The 23,992-nt window shown below is 41.8% G+C and overlaps 2 protein-coding genes across 9 annotated transcripts in view; both read right to left on the reverse strand.

Moving 5' to 3' along the window:
• rars1 (arginyl-tRNA synthetase 1) overlaps positions 1-11,363 on the reverse strand; it is a 32,902-nt gene extending 21,539 nt beyond the window's left edge. The window contains exons 1-4 of one of the 4 annotated variants that reach the window (XM_042309608.1): positions 11,342-11,363; positions 10,176-10,310; positions 9,525-9,713; positions 3,102-3,210 (exon numbers count right to left, since the gene is read on the reverse strand). In XM_042309608.1, coding sequence (XP_042165542.1) covers positions 3,102-3,210; positions 9,525-9,677 — 262 coding nt within the window. In that variant the 5' untranslated portion in view covers positions 9,678-9,713; positions 10,176-10,310; positions 11,342-11,363. Of the gene's footprint in view, positions 1-3,101; positions 3,211-9,524; positions 9,714-10,175; positions 10,311-10,661; positions 10,681-10,730; positions 10,801-10,917; positions 11,112-11,341 lie in introns of those variants that run through there. The other 3 variants (XM_024393956.2, XM_024393957.2, XM_042309607.1) reach the window with 3 other exon arrangements.
• Positions 11,364-17,282: 5,919 nt separating this feature from the next.
• The window catches only part of LOC112229110 (protein KIBRA), a 38,026-nt gene continuing 31,316 nt past the window's right edge, over positions 17,283-23,992 (reverse strand). For all 5 annotated transcript variants that reach the window (XM_042309003.1, XM_042309002.1, XM_042309006.1 and 2 more), the window contains 3 exons: positions 21,031-21,261; positions 18,853-18,971; positions 17,283-18,349 (listed from right to left, as the gene is read on the reverse strand). In XM_042309003.1, coding sequence (XP_042164937.1) covers positions 18,283-18,349; positions 18,853-18,971; positions 21,031-21,261 — 417 coding nt within the window. In that variant the 3' untranslated portion in view covers positions 17,283-18,282. The remainder of the gene's footprint in view (positions 18,350-18,852; positions 18,972-21,030; positions 21,262-23,992) is intronic.

The following is a 23,992-nucleotide window of genomic DNA, read 5'->3' on the forward strand; positions in this document are numbered from 1 at the left end:
TCCCTCACAGGCAGGACCTGCTCTCACAGTTGGGTAGCAGGATATGGCATCCCAGACCAACTACAGCTATGGGTGTGGCCTCTGAAGAGCCCAACCCTCTACTGACCAGCTGCAATCCTGCTTTTATCGAGACGTTACAGAACGCCAGAGCCCCATCGACCAGGATGATGTACGCTGGAAGCTGTTTACCGAATGGTGCTCTACCAGGACGGAGGAACCAGTGTCCTGCTCTGTACCTGTTATACTGAGCTTCCTTCAGAAACTATTGGACTCAGGTCGCTCTGCCTCTACCTTGAAGTTGTATGCCTCAGCCATAATCGGCTAACCATTCATACATCGATGGAAAATCAGCAGGGGCCCACTACCTCATCTGCCAATTCTTACAAGGTGTCCGCCGGCTGCATCCTCCCAGGACAGTCTGTGTGGCATCCTGGGACCTGCCACTAGTATTGGAGGCTTTGACGAAACCTCCTTTCAAGCATACGGAGAAGCCGGACATAAAATGGTCCTCTCTGAAAACGGCTTTCCTCTTAGCTATTTCATCAGCGAAATGTGTGAGTGAGCACCACACGCTATATATGAGCCTGGTCTGCCTACGGTGGAAGGCAGATGACCTAGGAGTGACCTTAGGGCCCAATCCAGCCTTTTTGCCTGAGGTTCACATCAATCAAGCCATCGAGATGGCGGCCTACTGCTCCCCTCCTTATTGCGGAGGAGTGAGCAAATCTCATGTCCAAATCACGTCGCATCCTGCCACACCACTGGCTCTACCATTCTTCCAGTGGCACTGGTGCATTAGGTTAGTAGTGCTATTCCTTGTGACTGTTGGTCATCCATACTTTCAAATGTACTGACGTCTGTAAGGTATGAAGTAGAACGGAAGGTATTTTCTTAAAACTGCATTGTTGGTTAAGTGCTTGTAAGTAAGCATTTCACAGTAAGGTCCACACCTGCTGTATTCGGCGCATGTAACAAATCTTTGAACTATGGTTCTATGAACACCTGGAAGACCGTCAGTACTTTCCTGTCACTGAATCTTTTGGGCGAGAAGATTCTCTGAGACAGTGCGTGGTCTGACGTACGGTTTCATATGAACCGCAGGGGCACGTCCTCCCACGCAGTCACGTCACTGGCGTGACTTTGTTGTTATTATTGCTCGACCTGCGCGGAGGGATATAATCCATACTTTCAACTGTATCTACAGTCTTCCAGGTATTTGAAGAACCATAGTTACATTCCTAACTTCTGTTAAACTATATAGCCTTCCTATATTTTGTTTCAAACCAAGCACATTCTGCCTAGTGGCGCACACTGTTGCGTTTTGGCCGCTTGAGAAAAAAAGACATTTCCGCTAACAATCCTAAAATCTCATAAGAAATTAGGTGGTGTTTTTGGTGTAAGAGTAATGTTATACTATGCTATTACATTTGGTTCTAACTTTACTAAAAAAGCAACATTGTGAGAAGTGGCAGAGAGACGCTCCGGCAGCACTACACTCCTACACAGAATGAGATAGTTGTGCACGTAGCCTACTCTAATTCCTTGCGAAAAATTTGGTGATGCAGAAACGAGATACCACATGGTTGGCTGTTTCGTAAATCTAGGAATATTTTTCCAAAGGATTTTTTTCTGGTTGGTCTCAGGGAATGTAAAACAGCTAGGAATGGATACTTTTAAAATGTGATTGAGTTTAACGAACAAGTAATGAGCATGGACAGCCTTAAGTTTTACAAAATTACCTTATATCCTTCTGTCTAATATGGCTATTAACTTTTGTAGCTCTTCTTCAGAAACTTGCATTTTGTAAGTAATTAGGCCTAACTGTTCTCCAAGTTTAACTGGAATTTAATCTGAAAAGATTTGAGAAATGTGACTGGTTGACGATAGAATATATCTCAACAACGACTGGAGAAGTGTTTAACAGACCACATCCTGATATATATATATATATATATATAATATATAATATATATTTCAATAAGCGCAGCGTGACTGTAAGAGACAGGTTGGAACGTCTGAAACATTTGATTTGACAAATCAACTTAATTTTTTTATTAGTGAGGTTTGAATTTGTTGACAACATGTGGGACATGATTGTTTGGTTGCAGGACAAAGGGCCAAAATGCAGGACAGTCCCGCACAATCCTGAACACGTGGTCAACTTAGTTTAACTGGATGTATCAATCTAAAGCATCCGGTTGGAATTTCAATCGCCACTAAATATTGTGAGGAGAGGAAGCCCACTGGGCCGACATTCTGCAAATGTTCTCATCGATGAAACATTTAATATCAATAAAGTTTTGTTCCCAAAACAATAATCTGATGCGAACAGTAGACTAAGTTTTGTAGATTTTTGCATTGTTTAGAAGGAGTGCAAGGGCAAATGGAGTTCTTGCACATGGGCACTTCAGAGTCTGCGTTCCCTAACAGAAACATGCGAATACATGCTAAAACACGCCAATAACATGCTGACCACACCGCTCGCTTCACGTGCACGAGATTTGCAAAATAAATTTACACATACATGTTATTCAATCATTGCACCCACACTGCTCGAGCGTCTGCGTGGCCAGGCGCTAAAATTGAAAGTCCGGCCTCTCCCATCTCCTCATTGGTTTTTAGGAGCATATACCCACATGGATGATTGAAAGATGAACTTAGGTCCACTCTCCGGTCGGTTGTAGTAATGCTCTAAAGTTGGTTGCCAACAGCCATATAAAGTCCAAAGAAGAAAAAGCCTGAAGGAAGGAGCGATGATAAGAAACTAATTTGGTTTACCGTTTAAACTGTGGATTAATTTTTGGAGTAGAGGAACTTGTGCATTTCAGGTAAAATAACAACCCAATGTTTATATACCAGGACAAATTAGCTAGCAACAGCAAGCTAGCTAGCTAAATTGCCATAAATGTTTAATGCTTTTAAACCTGTCCCCAAATTAATATAATTGGTTCAGTTTGTTTTGATATTTCAACCTGTGTGTCCTGATCGCTTCTGGTGTGGGTAAACAAAATCAACGTGCGCACGATGGCAGACAGCATGTAAGATCTTGCTAGCTCGTGCTTGGCTCTGCCCACCTCCTTGTTTGGTGAATTTTCACAAACCTGGTCCAGCAATTTCAGTCTTCTCAATGAGCTCATTGTCTGGAATGTTCTGCTGAATCTTCTCAGCGATCTCCCTGGGGTTCACTTTCAGGCCCTTTGATTTCATCATCTGAAACACAATAAATCCAAAACAATGACACTCCCATTTCATTCACCCACTAACTGCTCAAATTAAAGTTGAGCTGTTGATATTTAGGCTATTTGCAAAACCAACTCAGAAAGACAGATTTCAGTTTATTTGACACCCTGCAGTATATCCTGTTATTTTATGTGTTTGTTTGTTCACCATGTCATCACTGTGCATGTGTTGTGTTGTGTTCCTGTTGGTTCCACTTTTCTTGGCTGTTATTTACTTAATAAGGAACTCAAAATACAGCTGTAGACAGAAGTCAAAGATCAAACATACAACCGATGTCTCTCTTGAGTTCTGCAAAATAGGAAAAGTCCAAGTTGCTTTTAATATGCTTGCAGTCAACCCCTAGTGATGTAACTCCCTACATCAACACCTACTCAAGAGACCAAGCCCATGCATATACAGTTTTACAAACTTGCAGGAGAGACAATAGTTCCAGTGTTAAGGGCTCAGCAGTAATTTTCCACTCCCCAAGTTGCTTTATAGTGGTATGTCTGACTAGCCTCTTATCGCTTTCACTCCCCTGCAGGGTTGTGTGTCTATGAATCTTTTTTAGCCTTGAAGCGCTTTCTCACAGACACCCTGTTTTGAGTGCAATAACTCACACATCTCGCAGAACATTTCTTTATAAGAGGCAGAGACTAGAAAAGAACTGTGAAAGAATATTAAACCTTATAATGAATATATACACTGCTCAAAAAAATAAAGGGAACACTTAAACACAATGTAACTCCTAGTCAATCACACTTCTGTGAAATCAAACTGTCCACTTAGGAAGCAACACTGATTGACAAATTTCACATGCTGTTGTGCAAATGGAATAGACAACAGATGGAAATTATAGGCAATTAGCAAGACACCCCCAATAAAGGAGTGGTTCTGCAGGTGGTGACCAAAGACCACTTCTCAGTTCCTATGCTTCTTGGCTGATGTTGTGGTCACTTTTGAATGCTGGCGGTGCTTTCCCTCCAGTGGTAGTCTACAGACGGAGTCTACAACCCACACAAGTGGCTCAGGGAGTGCAGCTCATCCAGGATGGCACATCAATGTGAACTGTGGCAAGAAGGTTTGCTGTGTCTGTCAGCGTAGTGTCCAGAGCATGGAGGTGCTACCAGGAGAGGCCAGTACATCAGGAAACGTGGAGGCCGTAGGAGGGCAACAACCCAGCAGCAGGACCACTACTTCCACCTTTGTGCAAGGAGGAACAGGAGGAGCACGAGGAGCACTGCCTAAGCCCTGCAAAATGACCTCCAGCAGGCCACAAATGTGCATGTGTCTGCTCAAACGGTCAGAAACAGACTCCATGAGGGTGGTATGAGGGCCCGACGTCCACAGGTGTGGGTTGTGCTTACAGCCCAACACCGTGCAGGGCGTTTGGCATTTGCCAGAGAACACCAAGATTGGCAAATTTGGCACTGGCGCCCTGTGCTCTTCACAGATGAAAGCAGGTTCACACTGAGCACATGTGACAGAGTCTGGAGACGCCATGGAGAACGTTCTGCTGCCTGCAACATCCTCCAGCATGACCGGTTTGGCGGTGGGTCAGTCATGGTGTGGGGTGGCATTTCTTTGGGGGGCCGCACAGCCCTCCATGTGCTCGCCAGAGGTAGCCTGATTGCAATTAGGTACCGAGATGAGATCCTCAGACCCCTTGTGAGACCATATGCTGGTGCGGTTGGCCCTGGGTTCCTCCTAATGCAAGACCTCATGTGGCTGGAGTGTCAGCAGTTCCTGCAAGAGGAAGGCATTGATGCTTTGGACTGGCCCGCCCGTTCCCCAGACCTGAATCCAATTGAGCACATCTGGGACATCATGTCTCGCTCCATCCACCAACGCCACGTTGCACCACAGACTGTCCAGGAGTTGGCGGATGCTCTAGTCCAGGTCTGGGAGGAGATCCCTCAGGAGACCATCCGCCACCTCATCAGGAGCATGCCCAGGCGTTGTACGGAGGTCATACAGGCACGTGGAGGCCACACACACTACTGAGCCTCATTTTGACTTGTTTTAAGGACATTACATCAAAGTTGGATCAGCCTGTAGTGTGGTTTTCCACTTTAATTTTGAGTGTGACTCCAAATCCAGACCTCCATGGGTTGATACATTTGATTTCCATTGATAATTTGTGTGATTTTGTTGTCAGCACATTCAACTATGTAAAGAAAAAAGTATTTAATAAGAATATCTCATTCATTCAGATCTAGGACGTGTTATTTTAGTGTTCACTTTATTTTTTTGAACAGTGTAGTATATATATATATATATATATATATATATATATATATATATATGTAGTCCATGACCCTATAAATGTAGTGGGGGAGGGGTATTATTGCCCTTCCCATTCTATTAATACAACATAAGCATAATCAATTATTATAATCCATCAAACATTTGGTGCAGCACCTATCATGACCCCAAGTTGACTCCATAATTCTCCAGGCTGAATCAGGACAAGTTCCCAAACTGCCTGACCATGTCCCCAAATGAACCATCAATTCCATACATATTCCAAATAAACGCTATTTAAATCTATAAAGAAAGTTTGTCACAGAAAATAGATGATTTGCAGTATGGGCCAAATGAGATGGTCATTACCACTAAGTAAATTAATAGGGACATTTTAGGTGCCACAGAATTTTATATCCCATCAAAGGTGTAACAACGTTTTATATGCATTATTAGAATGATCCACTCTCACATATGCGTTATTTGTACTGAGCACAGAGACAAGCAGTGAAAAAAAAATCCTTAATAAAAACGGTTAATTAATGCGAGGGGTTTTCGAACAAGAGGTTATCGTGCCCCGTAGATTCAGTTAACCGGTTTAACGGAGTATGCCACCTGGCAGCAATAGTAATTGACCTACATGACAGCTACTTGACAAGACCATTAGGCTTTTTTGAGGGGGTGACCTTAAAATGTGACTCGTTTCAGGAAATTTGGCATATGTCGCACGTCACTACTTCGCAGGGGCAGCACTTGAACATCATTTTTTTTTTAAATCAAAATGCATATTTTTGGGCAGAAATGCTTTCTGCAACATGTGAACTTTCATGTGCCTTAATAACAAACTTGTATTACATCCATAAATAGAAATTAAATTGTTAAATTAAGAGCCTAGTTGGTTTAGCCATGTAAAAATACAGGAACCTTCCAAATAACGATGATTGTCCAATGATAACGATGATTAGTTTAGATTGGTCTGCCACGTAGCTTGCTTCTGTCTATAAAGTGGGCTGTTCAGTATGTTTAGACAGCCCTTTCTACAGTGCTGTTTTTGAAAGATATAACATTAGCCATCGAGAACTACAAATGTTGCTACTTTTCTCAACAACATTAATGCCCTGAACTTAGCAGGCGCTATCGACAGATCAGTAAGAACAAGTGATGGGCTACTTTCTGCACACACCACGGTCAGTGTGAACCGGAGTGACTTGACACAACGATGTACACTACCATTCAAAACTTTGGGGTCACTTAGAAATGTCCTTTTTCTTGTCCATTAAAATAATATTAAATTGATCTGAAATAGAGTGTAGACATTGTTAAATGTTGTAAATGACTGACTATTGTAGCTGGAAATGGCATATTTTTTAATGGAATGTCTACATGGGTGTACACAGGCCCATTATCAGCAACCGTCACTACTGTGTTCCAATGGCACGTTGTGTTAGCTAATCCAGGTTTATCCTTTTAAAAGACTAAATGATCATTAGAAAAGCCTTTTGCAATTATGTTAGCACAGCTGAAAACTCTTGTGCTGATTAAAGGGGCGGCAGGTAGCCTCGTGGTTAGAGTGAAAGGTTGCAAGATCGAATCCCCGAGCTGACAAGGTAAAAATCTGTCTTTCTGCCCCTGAACAAGGCAGTTAACCCACTGTTCCTAGGACATAATTGAAAATAAGAATTTGTTCTTAACTGACCTGCCTAGTTAAATAAAGGTTAAAACATTTTTTTTTGTAAAAATAAGCAATAAAACTGGCCTTCTTTAGACTAGTTGAGTATCTGGTGCATCAGCATTTGTGGGTTCGATTACAGGCTCAAAATGGCCAGAAACAATTAACTTTCTTCTGAAACTCGTCAGTATACTCTTGTTCTGAGAAATTAAGGCTATTCCATGTGAGTCTGTAATCGAACCCACAAATTTCACCTAAAATGACATACCCAAATCTAACTGCCCTGAAGCAAGGATATGCATATTATTGGTACCATTTGAAAGGAAACACTTTAAAGTTTGTGGAAATGTGAAAGGAATGTAAGACAATATAACAATTGATCTGGTAAAAGATATTACAAAATTTGTTTTATTTTATATGTTATTTTGTATTTTTTTGTACCATCATCTTTGAAATGCAAGAGACAGGCCATAATGGTATTATTCCAGCCCAGCCGCAATTGAGATTTTGGCCACTAGGTGGCAGCAGTGTGTGTGCAACATTTTAGACTGATCCAATGAACCATGGCATTTCTGTTCAACATTTTATATCAAGACTGCCCAAATGCGTCTAATTTGTTTTATTAATAATATTCTATGTTCAAAACTGTGCACTCCTCAAACAATAGCATGGTATTCTTTCACTGTAATAGCTACTATATATTGGACAGTGCAGTTATATTAACAAGAATTTAAGCTTTCTGCCAATATCAGATGTCTATGTCCTGGGAAATTTTCTTGTTACTTACAACCTCTTGCTAATCACATTAGCCTACTTTAGCGCAACCATCCTGTGGATGGGACACCGATCCTGAAGAAGTTTTAATGGACAAAATAAATGTGCTTTTCTTTCAAAAACATGGACATTTCTAAGTGACCCCAAACATTTGAACAGTGTAGCTACAAAACAGAGTTAAATGGTTCCAGTCAGCAGTGAATCGTTCATCCATGTATACGGGTAAGAGTCTAGCTACTTTTTCCAGATATACGTTTCTAATTTTGTCAGAAAGTCATTTTTATTGCAAGTTAAAGCGAACTGTTAGTGAGCTAGCAAACGTTAGCTTACTGGCTCGCTAGCTAACGTTACATGTATGATCTGTGTAGTAGAATTATTCGAATCAGAAATCCATTTGCTAGTTATAGCCTAATGTTAGCTAACATTGAACCTAGTTTGTTAGCTTTAGCTACCTGCAGATTCATACTACAGCTATGAGAATGTTTGTATTGGTATGAGGGTTATGCTGGTTCATTGTTTAGCTAGCAGCTACATGTCTAAACAAAAGACTCCACAGCCAGATTATTACATGACCCAGAAAATTAGCAAGTGTGTCTGGGGGTGATTACGGCCATTGATTGTATTTCATGAACATGTGTCAATAGTGACCCATCCACTTGTGGGTGAGGGGTGGTTATAGCATTTCCTTCATATGACCCATCAATTTAAACAAGTGTGTCAGGTAAGCGTTGTCTAATAACAATCAAATAATTATCTGGACACTCTCTGTTTTCGATATTGCTACTAGGCAAGTACTATCACTGTACTGTTTACACCTTCTGTATCCTGTGCATGTGACAAATAAACATAGATTTGATTTAGCGTGTTTACCACATGTGAATCCTTAAAGAGATGGTTGGGCTAAGGCTTAAGAGGGTGTGAACGATGCTGAATGGGCGTAGACAAGCTCTCCAGTAGGTCTACCAAAATGTTCAAGGGCCATTTTCTCAAAAGTGGGGTTACAAGTTTATCAACATTCAAAGCAGAATTACTTTCCCATTGTTCCTCAACTGCAGTGTATGATATGCAATTTCCTAGCTCCGAGTCTCTACTTTTATCCAATGTAAAAACAATTTGAAATTTTGCTACATAAGACCGAATCGAGGCGATCGGTCACAAATGTTGAATAGACCTTTATCTTTTCCCCGTAAAAACACAGTTGTGTGAAACGTGGGATTTTGTCATTAATGTAAAAACATGCCTTTTGTCTAACGTTAGTAGCTAGTAGCCTGGTCAAGGACGTATCATGCAATATTGGCAAACTTCACATATGACAGACCAAGTGTAACAAAATTCAGGTGGAGGTTTAATGCATATTTCTGGTGTCCAAGTAAATCTATTTTTAAAAATACCATTGGTTGTTGGATATAAATTCTAAGATCTTTGATAGGCTGCTGCGGAATTTGTTACAGGAAATAATCACTCCCAGCTGGTTAGGTTAGCATATCTAATAGGAACAGCTAACATGTAGCATTTTATCACATGCAACTACATTCATGATTTGAATTGGCTGATGTGCATTTTGAGACTGAGAAACAAGCTTCAAACAGAATAAAATCCATCAGTGTTATTGTACCACCTGGGCCATGGCCATAGCGCTGTTACACTGGTAGTCCCCAAATTTGGCCTGCTGGTTGGGGGTGACGGCCAGGGGAGGGTTCTCCAGGTCAGGCCAGGCCTCCCGGATGGCCTCACCAAAGATCTCCTGAAGACGCTGGTTGATGTTCATCATGGTCTTACTGCACTGGCTCCTCTCTTCCTGCAGACTCTGGGGAGGGAGGATAGACAGAGAGCACTTCAATACAACGTATAGGGGACAACCTATAGATAGCTACTCAGTCTCTCTCCTCCTACAGGCTCTTTGGGGGAAACTTGGAACAACTTATAGAGAGTGGGTGGCAGGGTAGCCTAGTGGTTAGAGCGTTGGACTAGTAACCGGAAGGTTGCAAGTTCAAATCCCCGAGCTGACAAGGTACAAATCTGTCGTTCTGCCCCTGAACAGGCCGTTAACCCATTGTTTCTAGGCCGTCATTGAAAATAAGAATTTGTTCTTAACCGACTTGCCTAGTAAAATAAAGGTTAAAAAAATAAAGTCTCTAGCTCTCTCTCAAGCGGACATAACAGGTGAAACAAAGCATCTCCTGTATGTGAATGAATAAGATAGCTCAATCTCCTAACATTAATGTACCCAGAGGGGAGTGTGGAAATACGTATGCAAGTGATCACTCACCCTTTTGAGGATGTTGAGGCGGTATTTGAGCTTGGCGTTCTCCTCTCTCAGCCCATCCAGGTGTGAGGACAAGCCCAGGCTCTGTGGGTTCTTCAGGCTCTCGATCTCAGCAGTCAGGGAATGGATCTCCTGCTCCTAGACAGACGAAGGGTTCACGGTCAAGAAAATGTCCTGCCTCTACACCTATACTCAGTCTACGAAAACCGCACAAATGCAGGATTGGTTGAGGTACAGTGTGCAATGACATTCAGGACTTTGACTCAAAACTTATAAACTAAGCTACTGACATCAGCACAGATTGAGGAAATCACATGATGCCACACCCGTCAGAACCAAACTGAAAGCTTCAGCTAGCTAGCTAAATTAGCTAATAACTGTCCCTCAACGTTAGAGTATGTTATGATTGATAGTTAAGAGGAAATGTCTAGATGGGAAGGGCAGTACAATGAATCCGTTCCTGCATTATCAACATGAGTAACAGCTGACCTGTCAGTCTTTGCAGTAACAATTAAACTTAATACAGCTAGCTAGAATACAACAAAGATAACACTTAGCTGGCATCCGACTTCACACGTTTTTCACAAGTCCGCTAGCAAGCTGCTGCAATGTTTAGCTGGCTAGCTAGCTGGCTTAGTTGCCACATTTACGTCAAACGAGTCCACGTTAGCGTAGCTACCAACATTTTCTTAATTTCAGCACATTATTGCAAACCAAGAGGTCTTTGTAAAGTGTAAGAGCTGACCTGCTGTTGAAGTCGGGACGAGTATTCAGCCACAGGATCTCCCATTTTCGGTTAAAAAAAATAAATAAATAACGTTAGAACCGTATATTAGCGTGTTTCTGAACCTAGACGAGGCCGAGGCTCAATGACGTAAAATTTCGGAGATTCCATTTACCGCACTCGTTGGGGTGCCCAAGGTACTACCACTGACGAAAGGTACTACAGACAAAGTTATGCTTTAACTTTCATAAAACATAGCAACAAACAGTGGTGTAAAGTACTTAAGTAGTACTTTAAAGTATTTTTACCTACCGAAGTATTTTTACCTTTACCGAAGTTGTTTTTTTAGGTATCTTTTTCTTTACTAAAGAAAATAATCTACTTTTTACTCCATACAATTTCCCCTCACACCCAAAAGTACAGGAAAGTGATACAATTCACTCACTTATCAAGAGAACATCCCTGGTCATCCCTACTGCCTCTGATCTGGAGTACTCACTAAACACAAATGCTTTGTTTGTAAATTATGTCTGCTGTTGTAGTGTGCCCCTGGCTATCCATAAATAAAAAATGTTTAAAATGTACCATCTGATATTATAAGCAATTTGAAATGATTTACTTTTGATATTTAAGTATATTTTTTGCAATGACATTTACTTTTGATACCTAAGTATATTTAAAAGCAAATACTTTTAGACTTTTACTCAAGTAGTATTCTTTTGGGTGACTCAGTATTACTTGAGACATTTTTTCTATGAAGGTAATCTTACTTTTTCTCAAGAATGACAATTGGGTACTTTTTCCACCACTTCAACAATGTTAACTTGTTACTTTAAGCATTTTTTTGGTCAAAGCTTTTGTCAAAAATGCAATGCTCTGCAAATTTCTTTCAAAATTGACATCGAATACACCACAGACACACAAAACAGAGGAGAAAGCACAGGCAAGAGTAGAACAAAAAAAAACTTGTTTTACTTGTTGTGAAACTACAAAACATTTTTGTGCTGGTGAAATATTTACAATTCTGGTTGACGGTACAGTGTCCATGATAAAATTCACAGCTTTCAGGAGTCTCACGAGAAAGGAAACAAACACCACACACCCAAATCAGAAAGTGCAATAAATACATTTCTCAAATCATTTCCATACACATACCAGGTTCTTTGCCATCCTTAATACAACAGATTACAACTTTATAATAATAAAACAAAAATGCACTTGAACTTCAAAACAAGAATTATATCACATCCTACATGACAACAAATCATTCAATGCTACCAGCTTCAGGTTCTGACAGTGATGGTTTTTGATGACTTGAAGTAAGACTTACTTAATCGTTAATTTCTGATTATATTGACCACTTCTGTCAAAATACACATGCTGGGTGGTGTTATAATAGTACATTTAAGCCTTTAGATCCAAGTTACAAACCATCTAGTCAATCATGGCGAGCTTCAGTTAATCACATATAGATAGCACTGTTCCATCCACACTGAAATCCAATAAGAAGTCCTAATATAAGACCTCTGATTGGTTTACTCTCTACACTGGAGTAAATCATGATTTTAAAAAAAGTAAACACTTCACATTCAAATGCAAACAGTACACATTATTTGAGGCAACAAAAAGTAGTGTTATCTGTTTTTGGATGGTGACCACATTTTCGCCTCAGGTTAAAATCATATTTAATCTAAGAAGGCACACTCTCCAAAGGATCCATTCACAGTATGCAGTTCATGTAGAATAAATTGCTGTGCCATGAATAGTGACTTTCCTTTACAGTGGTGAAGTGCAAGATTGTACAGTTTGTAAAATTGTGAAAGGATAGAAATGGTCCAAACTAAAAAAACTTTTTGTAACACCTTATACATACACAAAAGTATGTGGACACCCCTTCAAATTAGTGAATTCGGTTATTTCAGCCACACCCGTTGCTGACAGGCGTATAAAATTGAGCACACAGCCATCTACATAGAAAAACAGCTCAGTGACTTTCAGCGTGCATGCAACCTTTCCAACAAGTCAGTTTGTCACATTTCTGCCCTGCTAGAGCTGCCCCAGTCAACTATAAGTGCCGTTATTGAGAAGTGGAAACGTCTAAGAGCCCAAACGGCTAAGCCGCCAAGTGGTAGAATACAAGCTCACAGAACAGGACCGCGTAAAAATCTTGTTCTCGGATGCAACACTCACTACAGAGTTCCAAACTGCCTCAAAGTAACGTCAGCACAAGAACTGTTAGTCGGGAGCTTTATGAAATGGGTCTCCATGGCCGAGAGCCTAAGATCACCATGCACAATGTCAAGCGTCGGCTGGAGTGGTGTAAAGCTCATCGCCATTGGACTCCGGAGCAGTGGAAACGCTTTCTCTGGAGTGATGAATCACGCTTCACCTTTAATTTTATTTTTTAACCTTTATTTAACTTGGCATGTCAATTAAGAACACATTCTTATTTTCAATGACGGCCTAGGAACAGTTGGTCCAACACTAACTGCCTTGTTCAGGGACAGAACGACCTTGTCAGCTTGGGGATTCGATCTTGCAACCTTTCGGTTACAAGTCCAACGCTCTAACCACTAGGCTACCTGCCGCCCCATCTGGCAGTCCGACGGACTATGCGGCAGGTAGCCTAGTGGTTAGTGTTGGACTTGTAACCAAAAGGTTGCAAGATCGAGTCCCCAAGCTGACAAGGTAAAAATCTGTCGTTCTGCCCCTGAACAAGGAAGTTAACCCATTGTTCCTAGACTGTTCCTAGACCGTTCCTAGACCGTCTTAACTGACTTGCCTAGTTAAATAAAAGGTATGAAAAATTAATCTAAATAAATACGTTAAAAAATAAAAAATAAAGTTTGGTGGGGGAGGAATAGTCTGGGGCTGTTTTTCATGGTTTGGGCTAGGTCCTTTAGTTACAGTGAAGGGAAATCTTAACGCTAAGCATACAATGACATTCTAGACAATTCTGTGCTTCCAACTTTGTGGCAACAGTTTGGGGAAGACCCTTTCCTGTTTCAGCATGACAATTGGCCAACATAATTACCTGACCTCACTAATGCTTGTGGCTGAATGGAAGCTAGTCCATGCAGCAATGTTCCAACATCTAGTGGAAAGCCTTCCCAGAAGAGTGGAGGCTGTTGTAGCAGCAAAGGGGGAACCAACTACATGCTAATGTCCATGATTTTGGAATGAGATGTTTGACAAGCAGGTGTCCACATACTTTTGGTCATGTAGTGCATTTTAAAGATGTCCTCCAGCAGCGATTTTGTAACTTTTCCTATTAAAAAGCAATATCCCAAGTATCAATAGATTAAAGTACACACACTAAAGGGTAAAACAATTTGTTGAACAAACTTCAAAGAGTAGGGTATTCAAGGAGTTGGTCTGATGGTTTCCTCTGATTTGCCTGGCTACCCAGGCTCCTGCTCCAGTCAAACACTACGCCACGACCACAGACTTTAGTTTATTCTCTGCAATGAGTCTGGATCATAAAGAATGATAGAGGCCTCTAGTGGTCAAAAGGCCATATTAACATGGGCAGCGCCATTGAGGACTTCTACCATTTTAATGTAGTCAGCTGGGTGGGACTTCCATGTCCAACCGGGTCATCAGGAGAGATCAGCAAAATCATGAAGAAGAAAATCGATTACTTCAAAATGAAAATCGCCTCAATGGTGCTGCCCATGCTGTCACATACGCTATAATGGCCGATACAAAGATGATTCCTCCATCTCTATGGTCTGAATTGGCGTACGTTCCTGACACTTCACCAAATGCAACATATTTCGGGGCCGTCTAGAAACTGATGGGTTGGGCCAAAGCCAGAACACACGTGGCGGAGGTTTGAAAGGACCGATTACAAGAGTGGCGTTAAGTTTAGAGGTGGAGCAACTGAAATTTAAGATTCCCTGCCTCTGTGATGCCCACCATTTGCGACACAGACCCGGTGGCGAGTGTGGTGAGACTCAGAAGATGCTGTCTGTCCTTTTCACCTGATAAAGGTAATGTTAGGATATGTCAGCTTTCCCGTGAGAGCCTTTGTGCAGAACCCACTGTGTTTCAGATGCTAAACGTATGGTCATATTGCAGCATGTGTTGGAGGGAGATTCTGAGATGTGAGAAGTGTGCAGGAGGGCAAGTGACAAAGGAATGTGTAGTATCAGTGGGGGGGGAAGTGTCCATTGTGAAGGTGCCCATGTTGCTGGGGATCAGAAGTGCCCGATGCAAGAAAGACAGGTTGAGGTTGCCAGGGTCAGAGTAGAACAGAAGGTGTCATATGCTGAGGCAGCGAAAAGAGTCCCGTCCTCCCAGGCCTAGTGTAGGATCAGTTAGGGTGAAAGTAGTGGAATGGGGTGGTGATTTTTATGAAATTGCATGCAGAGGCCAAATCAAGCTCCGTAACGCATTGCTGTGTCATTCTCAAATTTTGTAACAATGCGGAGGGCTCCGTATTGCTCCGCATTGACATGATTGGTTGATGGTAGGTGATGGCGGGAGGTCCTGTATAAACAAACTCACTTCCTTGACCCCATCCTTCACAACAGCTCTGCACTGCCCCGACTTCTGCAGAGGCCATATCACCATAAATGCTGCACGGACAATGCAGACATCGGATTGACCATGCAGACATCGGATTGACCATGCAGACATCGGATTGACTATGCAGACATCGGATTGACCATGCAGAGATCGGATTGACCATGCAGCGCCTTTTAGTTGGTGGTGCGATATGTTCCTTTTCCCACTTCTCTTTTTTTGCCGTGTAACGCGATTGACCACACACTATGTGGCAGCATGCAAACTAAATGTGCGAACGCCATGAAACCAAAGGCGGCGGCAAAAGACAACCAGTGCATTATGGAATGGCATGTGAACTTCAGACTATCAGTAAGGAAAAAAGCAGAGAAGGAATTCAATTGTCTGATCTAACATTATTAGTATGGGGTGGAGTAGAAAATCATTTCTGATGTTCAAATCGGGGTATTATTCTATCTGTAAAGGGTATGAAACATGGAATGTATTCAAACTACAGAGCAATATCCATTGTGGTGAGACACTGGACACAAGTGAATCTCTACTCATCATTTGCAGAACATTAGTGCGAATTCATGACCATCAAAAAAATCAGACTAAGGTCTTGTGCTATTATACAAATTGAGATGCTGGGCATGTAATTTCATTCCACTCTGACTCCTCTCCATATTCAGAGTCATTATGTTCAACATTCTATGAAGCATGAACCGGTCTCAAAGTCATCCTGGCTGTTGTGGATTGGACAAATCACTACATCACCAGAGTTCGAACTAGCCTAATGTTGTATTGAGCTTTAAGTGGCCTCTGACTGTATATCAGATCTTGGGGTGCTCTCTATGTATGGTGCTAAAAAGTGCTCTATTGAGAGGGAAAGAAGCTAGCTATGTTTCTGTTGAAAAGTAGGTTACATTTCTGGCTACTCCAATATCAGTAGATTGTAATTCAGGCCTAATATAATTGGTATCACACAATCATGTTTGGTCAACATAAAAAAAGGGTGTGGGAGAGTAGGATTTGATGAAAAGCTAAACTAATCTCAAACATCTAAAATCACCAAAACACTCCAGACATTTGCATGTGTTCAGCATGTGAACAGGGGCCCTTGTACATATCCCCTTATGACCACCCCTTCAAACCAACATCCAAGACATCTCTATCATCTGAAATGCCATCCATTATTAAGTGTTTACAGAGAGTAGCAAGCTGACTGTTCTGATCTAGTCTACAGCTTTCTCCCTGTACTGTTTCCAGTAGCCTAGTTACAGCCCTCTGATTTCTTCCTGTACCGTTTCCAGTAGCCTAGTTAAAAGCCCTCTGATTTCTCCCTGTACTGCCAGTTGATCCACTTACACATTTCACTTCTTCATCACATTTCATTAACACAGACACCACTAGTCACCTGTGAAGATCACAGACGTGATCAATCAGAGCCAGATATGTACTTGCAACAGTAAGCCTGTTCAACGATACCTCTGGCACATAGAGAGCACCATGCAGAGATAAAATGAAATCCTCAGGAGGACTTTGTCATGTCTGCTTACAGAGATATATATTGGGAAACATGGCTGCTAGACTAGAAGTGTAGCTTCGTCCCAGATCTTTTTGTGCGGTCTCGCCAATTCCTGTGGTCATTGATGAGACAATGCTTCACGCAGGATGGATACAGAGGCAGACCTGATCTTTTTCATCTCTGTATGTACTAAAGCTTTGCCAGTGTAACAGGGGTCCCTAGTACTGTCCCAGACTGGAAGGGAAGATCCTCTTTGGAAGGGGGCTCATCGACAAATATCCCAGTTAGTGTGATAAGGTAAGGTTTACATATAGAAAGTCCAGTTGAGAGATGCAAAAAAAGATAGCAGAAGAACAATTGGGATACTGTTTGTATGGGTCTTCAACATGTCCAGTTACAAAGAATTTAAGGGAAGGGGTAAAAGGGATGAGAGCAGGAAAAGTGATCAAACTTCAGGCTAAGATATACTTTAGAGTCCTCAGTTATTCCATGGTTTTTGGATCACTTCACTACCGTTTTAAATCATACAGTCAATGGGGAGTTTATCACCAGCAATGATCTTCATTAAATACAAGAGTTATCTCCTCCACTTATTTTGTCTTTCACAATCATGTGCTTTGTTAGGCGGTGATTCAACAATCACTCTGAAGTGGAGCACTCCTCCCACTTCTTCAACGCCTCCGTCCTCTTTTATAGATTACCATTTTAAAAGTGCACAAACTATCCAATAAACTACCTGAGTATAGGTGAGAGTCAGTGCACTTCCTACACAATGCTGAGAGATGGTGTGTGCACCAGTGAGGGTTACTATGAGAACCATGTGCAGTGTGACTAGGTACAGACAGCCAGTTTCAGTATAATGTACAACCACACATTCGGTCATAGTACACCATCATACAATAACAATATTGATTTTGTAGATGTGTTGTGCTATAAATAATTTAAAGTACCTCTGGGGGTCAATATTCACATCTTAGACTACAACAAATAAGTGGTCCTGGCTAAAGAACAGAACAGCATTTCTCTTTATCTTTTCAAATTCCACACAGAAAGGGCTGGTGTGTATTGGAATTACGATTTTACCATAAAACATCTAACGGTCTCTTCCAACATCCACTTATTAGTAACAGTAACAATACTGCTACAGAAAGAATGGAAGAAAACGATGCTCTAGTTGCTAACACAAACAACTATACAGATTAGCAACTCTTGAGATCTAAAAAAAAATGTGACGGTATTTTTTCCTATACATTATTATTTTATTATTCTCCATTCTTCATAATACCACCAGAAGTCTGCGTCAGAGTCATCTGCTTGGAAACAGCAGTTAAGACTGGAATACTTGAAATGCGCTACACATCGTCGACAGGCAGATCAGGGATGTTGGTCTTTGCTCGAGTGAAGAAGGCCATCTTCTCTCTGAAATCAGAAGAGAAAAGTCTTATCTTCACGAGCGTAAAACCACAACTAACCTCCCTTTTTCTACAGTGAACAAAGCAAATCTTTATTTTTCATTGCTAGGATGTGTGTTCACTGAGGTGAACGTCTTTCAGTTGCTTCAGAGCCAGCGTCAATTACTTAATCCCAGTCAACTAAGGACTAGCATTGGTCATGAAATTTAAAATGGAGAAACATCCAATACATATCGTAGCCATTTTCCCAATTTAAAATTCCATATAATCTTATATTCCTAGACTAACAGGTATACAAACGGAATGGACGACAAATCATAGTCCTTCCAACTGAACCTAATGCTTGGAGACCTGGGTGAGAGAAGCTATATACAATTTAAACATTGTCATTCATCTAATACATGGGGAAAGAGACAAGGATTAATGGACCAACTCCTCTTACAAGAGGTCTGTTACACTATACTGTTGCTGTACCCTGTCATGTAATGTAATGTATTCTACAGTACTGACCTGAAGGACTGGACCTCAGGCATCTCTTTCCTGCTCTGGCCTCGGAGCTTGTGGACGTCCTTGGCCGCAGCACGCATCATCTTCTCCACCCTCTGCTCCTGCAGCTGCTCCTCACGGGTCTGCAGACACAACATCACCACAGAGACGCTCAGAGAGAAGTTGGAGAATAGGCCTAAACAACAAATCCTGGCCAGTCAACAGATAGATGCTGTTCTAACACCTCACTTCATATTTCACAGGTGTGTATTAGAACAATGATTCATAATAAAAAGTATACAGTTGAAGTCAGAAGTTTACATACACTTAGGTTGGAGTCATTAAAACTCATTTTTCAACCACTGCACAAATGTCTTGTTAACAAACTATAGCTTTGGCAAGTCAGTTAGGACACCTACTTTGTACATGACACAAGTCATTTTTCCAACAATTGTTTACAGACAGATTATTTCACTGTATCACAATTCCAGTGGGCCAGAAGTTTACATACACTAAGTTGACTGTGCCTTTAAACAGCTTGGAAAATTCCAGAAAATGATGGCATGGCTTTAGATGCTTTTGATAGGGTAATTGACATCATTTGAGTCAATTAGAGGTGTACCTGTGGATGTATTTCAAGGCCTAGCTTCAAACTCAGTGCCTCTTTGATTGACATCATGGGAAAATCAAAAGAAATCAGCCAGGACCTCATAAAAAAAAAAAAAAACTGTAGACCTCCACAAGTCTAGTTCATCCTTGGGAGCAATTTCCAAATGCCTGAAGGTACCACATTCATTTGTACAAACAATAGTACATTAGTATAAACACCATGGGACCATGCAGCCGTCATACCGTTCAGGAAGGAGACGTGTTCCGTCTCCTAGTGGTCAACGTACTTTGGTGCGAAAAGTGCAAATCAATCCCAGAACAACAGCAAAGGACCTTGTGAAGATGCTGGCGGAAACAGGTACAAAAGTATCTATATCCACAGTAAAACTACGGTTTGCAACTGCACATGGGGACAAAGATCATACTTTTTGGAGAAATGTCCTCTGGTCTGAGGAAACAAAAATAAAACTGTTTGGCCATAATGACCATCATTATGTTTGGAGGAAAAGGGGGAGGCTTGCAAGCCCAAAGACACCATCCCCCAACCGTGAAGCACGGGGGTGGAAACATCATGTTGTGGGGGTGCTTTGCTGCAGGAGGGTCTGGTGGACTTCACAAAATAGATGGCATCATGAGGCAGGAAAATGCTGTGGATATATTGAAGCAACATCTCGATACATCAGTCAGGAAGTTAAAGCTTGGTCGCAAATGGACAACGACCCCAAGCATACTTCCAAAGTTTTGGCAAAATGGCTTAAGGACATCAAAGTCAAGGTATAGGAGTGGCCATCACAAAGCCCTGACCTCAATCCTATAGAACATTTGTGGGCAGAACTGAAAAAGTGTGTGCGAGCAAGGAGACCTACAAACCTGACTCAGTTACACCAGCTCTGTCAGGAGGAATGGGCCAAAATTCACCCAACTTATTGTGGGAAGCTTGTAGAAGGCTACCCAAAACGTTTGACCCAAGTGAAACAATTTAAAGGCAATGCTACCAAATACTAATTGAGTGTATGTAAACTTCTGACCCACTGAGAATGTGATGAAAAAAAAAAAAGCTGAAATAAATAATTCGCTCTACTATTATTCTGACATTTCACATTCTTAAAATAAAGTGGTAATCCTAACTGACCTAAAACAGGGAATTTTTACTAGGATTAAATGTCAGGAATTGTGAAAAACTGTGTTTAAATGTATTTGGCTAAGGTGTAAACTTCCGACTTCAACTCTATCTACTGGGTGAGAGACTCCCATCTGTCTCATAAAGTCTGCATTTCAAGGTATTCGGCACGTGACAAATAAAATAAAGTTTTATTTTGATTGAAATTGCAGCCAATTCCCTATATAGAGCACGTATTAGTGATAGTGTCACGGGGATCATTGTATCTGGGCAGGTAGCCTACTGGTTAGAGTGTTGGACTAGTAACCGAAAGGTTGCAAGATCGAATCCCCAAGCTGACAAGGTAAAAATCTGTCGTTCTGCCCCTGAACAAGGCAGTTAACACACTGTTCCTAGACAGTCATTGAAAATAAGAATTTGTTCTGAACTGACTTGCCTAGTTAAATAAAGGTAAATAAATAATAATCTCCCACCTGTTTCTCGGCCTGTCTGAGAAGCAGACGAAAGCGCTCGTCGTCCTGCACCCAGGTGGGGAGATCTCTGGTTCCCAGCTGCCGGGCTCTCTCCAGCTGCTCCTTCAGCTCCCTGAGGACACGCAGCTCCTGGGCCAGTCGCGTGTGGCGCGTCCTAGACACCTGCAGGTCCAGCTCTAGGTCCAGACTGGTCCGCAGCAGCCCGTCTAGGCTCCGCACCGGCACCGAGGGCTGGGGGGGAAATGGTGGGATAGTGATCTCTCACACGTTTCTCTTCCTCACACACATAAGGAGGTACAGGGAGACAAAGCAGGTCCTACCTGTCCTGAACAGAGTTCACTCCTGGGCCCAGCATTAGAGGCCAGAGAATGTCAAGCCGCATTAAAAATTAAACAAGCCATTAAATATTAAGACTCACTTTTACTGAAGGCTAGGTCTGGGAAAGCAAAAATGTAAATGTCTCCCTTTGAGAATAACTAATGTGGCCACAGCCTGAGACTCGACTGCACTACTAGACTGTCAGTTTGAACATACACACGTGAGAGAAACAGAGACAGACACTGACAGACAGAGAGAGAGAGACAGAGAGAGAGAAAGAGAAATAGAGCGAGATGAGACACACACACAGAGAGAGACACAGAGAGAGAGACAGACACAGAGAGCGAGAGACACACACAGAGAGCGAGAGAGACACACAGAGAGCGAGAGAGACACACAGAGAGCGAGACACACAGAGAGCGAGACAGACACACAGAGAGAGAGACAGACACACAGAGAGAGAGACAGACACACAGAGAGAGAGAGAGACAAAGAGAGAGAGAGAGAGAGAGAGACAGAGACTGACAGAGAGACAGAGAGACAGAGAGAGAGAGATAGGGACACAGAGAGATGAGACAGAGGGACACACAGAGAGAGAGAGACACAGACACACAGAGAGAGAGAGACAGTGAGAGAGAGAGACAGAAACACAGAGCGAGAGAGAGAGAGAGAAGAAAGAGAGAGAAAGAAAGAAAGAGACAGAGAGAGAGAGAGTAAAAACCCTCCAACCCAAAAAGGCCTGTGGTGTTGATGGTATCCAAATTCCAATTGGCTATACTAAAACTCTTTAACTTCTTGGATATAGGGGGCGCTCTTTTAATTTATGGATAAAAAACGTGCCCGTTTTAAGCGCAATATTTTGTCACGAAAAGATGCTCGACTATGCATATAATTAGCAGCTTTGGAAAGAAAACACTAAGGTTTCCAAAACTGCAAAGATATCTGTGAGTGCCACAGAACTCATGCTACAGGCGAAACCAAGATGAAACTTCAACCAGGAAATGGGCAGAATTTTTTAAGCTCTGTTTTCCAATGTCTCCTTATATGGCTGTGAATGCACCAGGAACGAGCCTGCGCTTTCTGTCGTTTCTTCAAGATGTCTGCAGCATTGTGATGTATTTGTAGGCATATCATTGGAAGATTGGCCATAAGAGACTACATTTTCCAGGGGTCCGCCCGGTGTCCTTTGTCTAAATTGGTGCGTAATCTTCAGTTGCGGGCATTTTCTCCTGGGATTCAGGACAGAAAGCACACTTCCACGAACGATGTATCATCGAAGAGATATGTGAAAAACACCTTGAGGATTGGTTCTAAACAACGTTTGCCATGTTTCAGTCGATATTATGGAGTTAATTTGGAAAAAGGTTAGGCGTTTTTATGACTGGATTTTCGTTTTTTTTGGGTAGCCAAACGTGACGCACCAAATGGAGCGATTTCTCCTAAACAAATAACCTTTCAGGAAAAACTGAACATTTGCTATCTAACAGAGTCTCCTCATTGAAAACATCTGAAGTTCTTCAAAGGTAAATGATTTTATTTGAATGCTTTTCTGGTTTTTGTGAAAATGTTGCCTGCTGAATGCTAACGCTAATGCTAACGCTAAATGCTACGCTAGCTAGCTACTGTTACACAAATGATTGTTTTCCTATGGTTGAGAAGCATATTTTGAAAATCTGAGATGACAGTGTTGTTAACAAAAGGCTAAGCTTGAGAGCTAGCATATTTATTTCATTTCATTTGCGATTTTCATGAATAGTTAACGTTGCGTTATGGTAATGAGCTTGAGGCTGTATTCACGATCCCGGATCCGGGATGGCTAAGTGCAAGAGGTTTTAACATCATCCTTAGCACTGGCATCTTCTCCAATGTTTGGAACCAAGGACTGATCACCCCAATCCACAAAAGTGGAGACAAATTTGACCCCAATAACTACCGTGGAATATGCGTCAACAGTAACCTTGGGAAAATCCTCTGCATTATCATTAACAGCAGACTCGAACATTTCCTCAATGAAAACAATGTACTGAGCAAATGTCAAATTGGCTTTTTACCAAATTACCGTACAACACACCATGTATTCACCCTGCACACCCTAATTGACAACCAAACAAACCAAAACAAAGGCAAAGTCTTCTCATGCTTTGTTGATCAAAAAAGGCTTCGACTCAATTTGGCATGAGGGTCTGCTATACAAATTGATGGAAAGTGGTGTTGGGGGTAAAACATACGACATTATAAAATCCATGTACACAAACAACAAGTGTGCGGTTAAAATGGGCAAGAAACACAAATTTCTTCACACAGGGTCGTGGGGTGAGACAGGGATGCAGCTTAAGCCCCACCCTCTTCAACATGTACATCAACGAATTGGCGCGGGCACTAGAAAAGTCTGCAGCGCCCGGCCTCACCCTACTAGAATCCGAAGTCAAATGTCTACTGTTTGCTGATGATCTGGTGCTTCTGTCACCAACCAAGGAGGGCCTACAGCAGCACCTAGATCTTCTGCACAGATTCTGTCAGACCTGGGCCCTGACAGTAAATCTCAGTAAGACCAAAATAATGGTGTTCCAAAAAAGGTCCAGTCGCCAGGACCACAAATACAAATTCCATCTAGACACAGTTGCCCTAGAGCACACAAAAAACT

Source organism: Oncorhynchus tshawytscha, linkage group LG30 (genome assembly GCF_018296145.1).
Source record: "Oncorhynchus tshawytscha isolate Ot180627B linkage group LG30, Otsh_v2.0, whole genome shotgun sequence".
In the NCBI taxonomy this organism is placed as follows: Eukaryota; Metazoa; Chordata; class Actinopteri; order Salmoniformes; family Salmonidae; genus Oncorhynchus; species Oncorhynchus tshawytscha.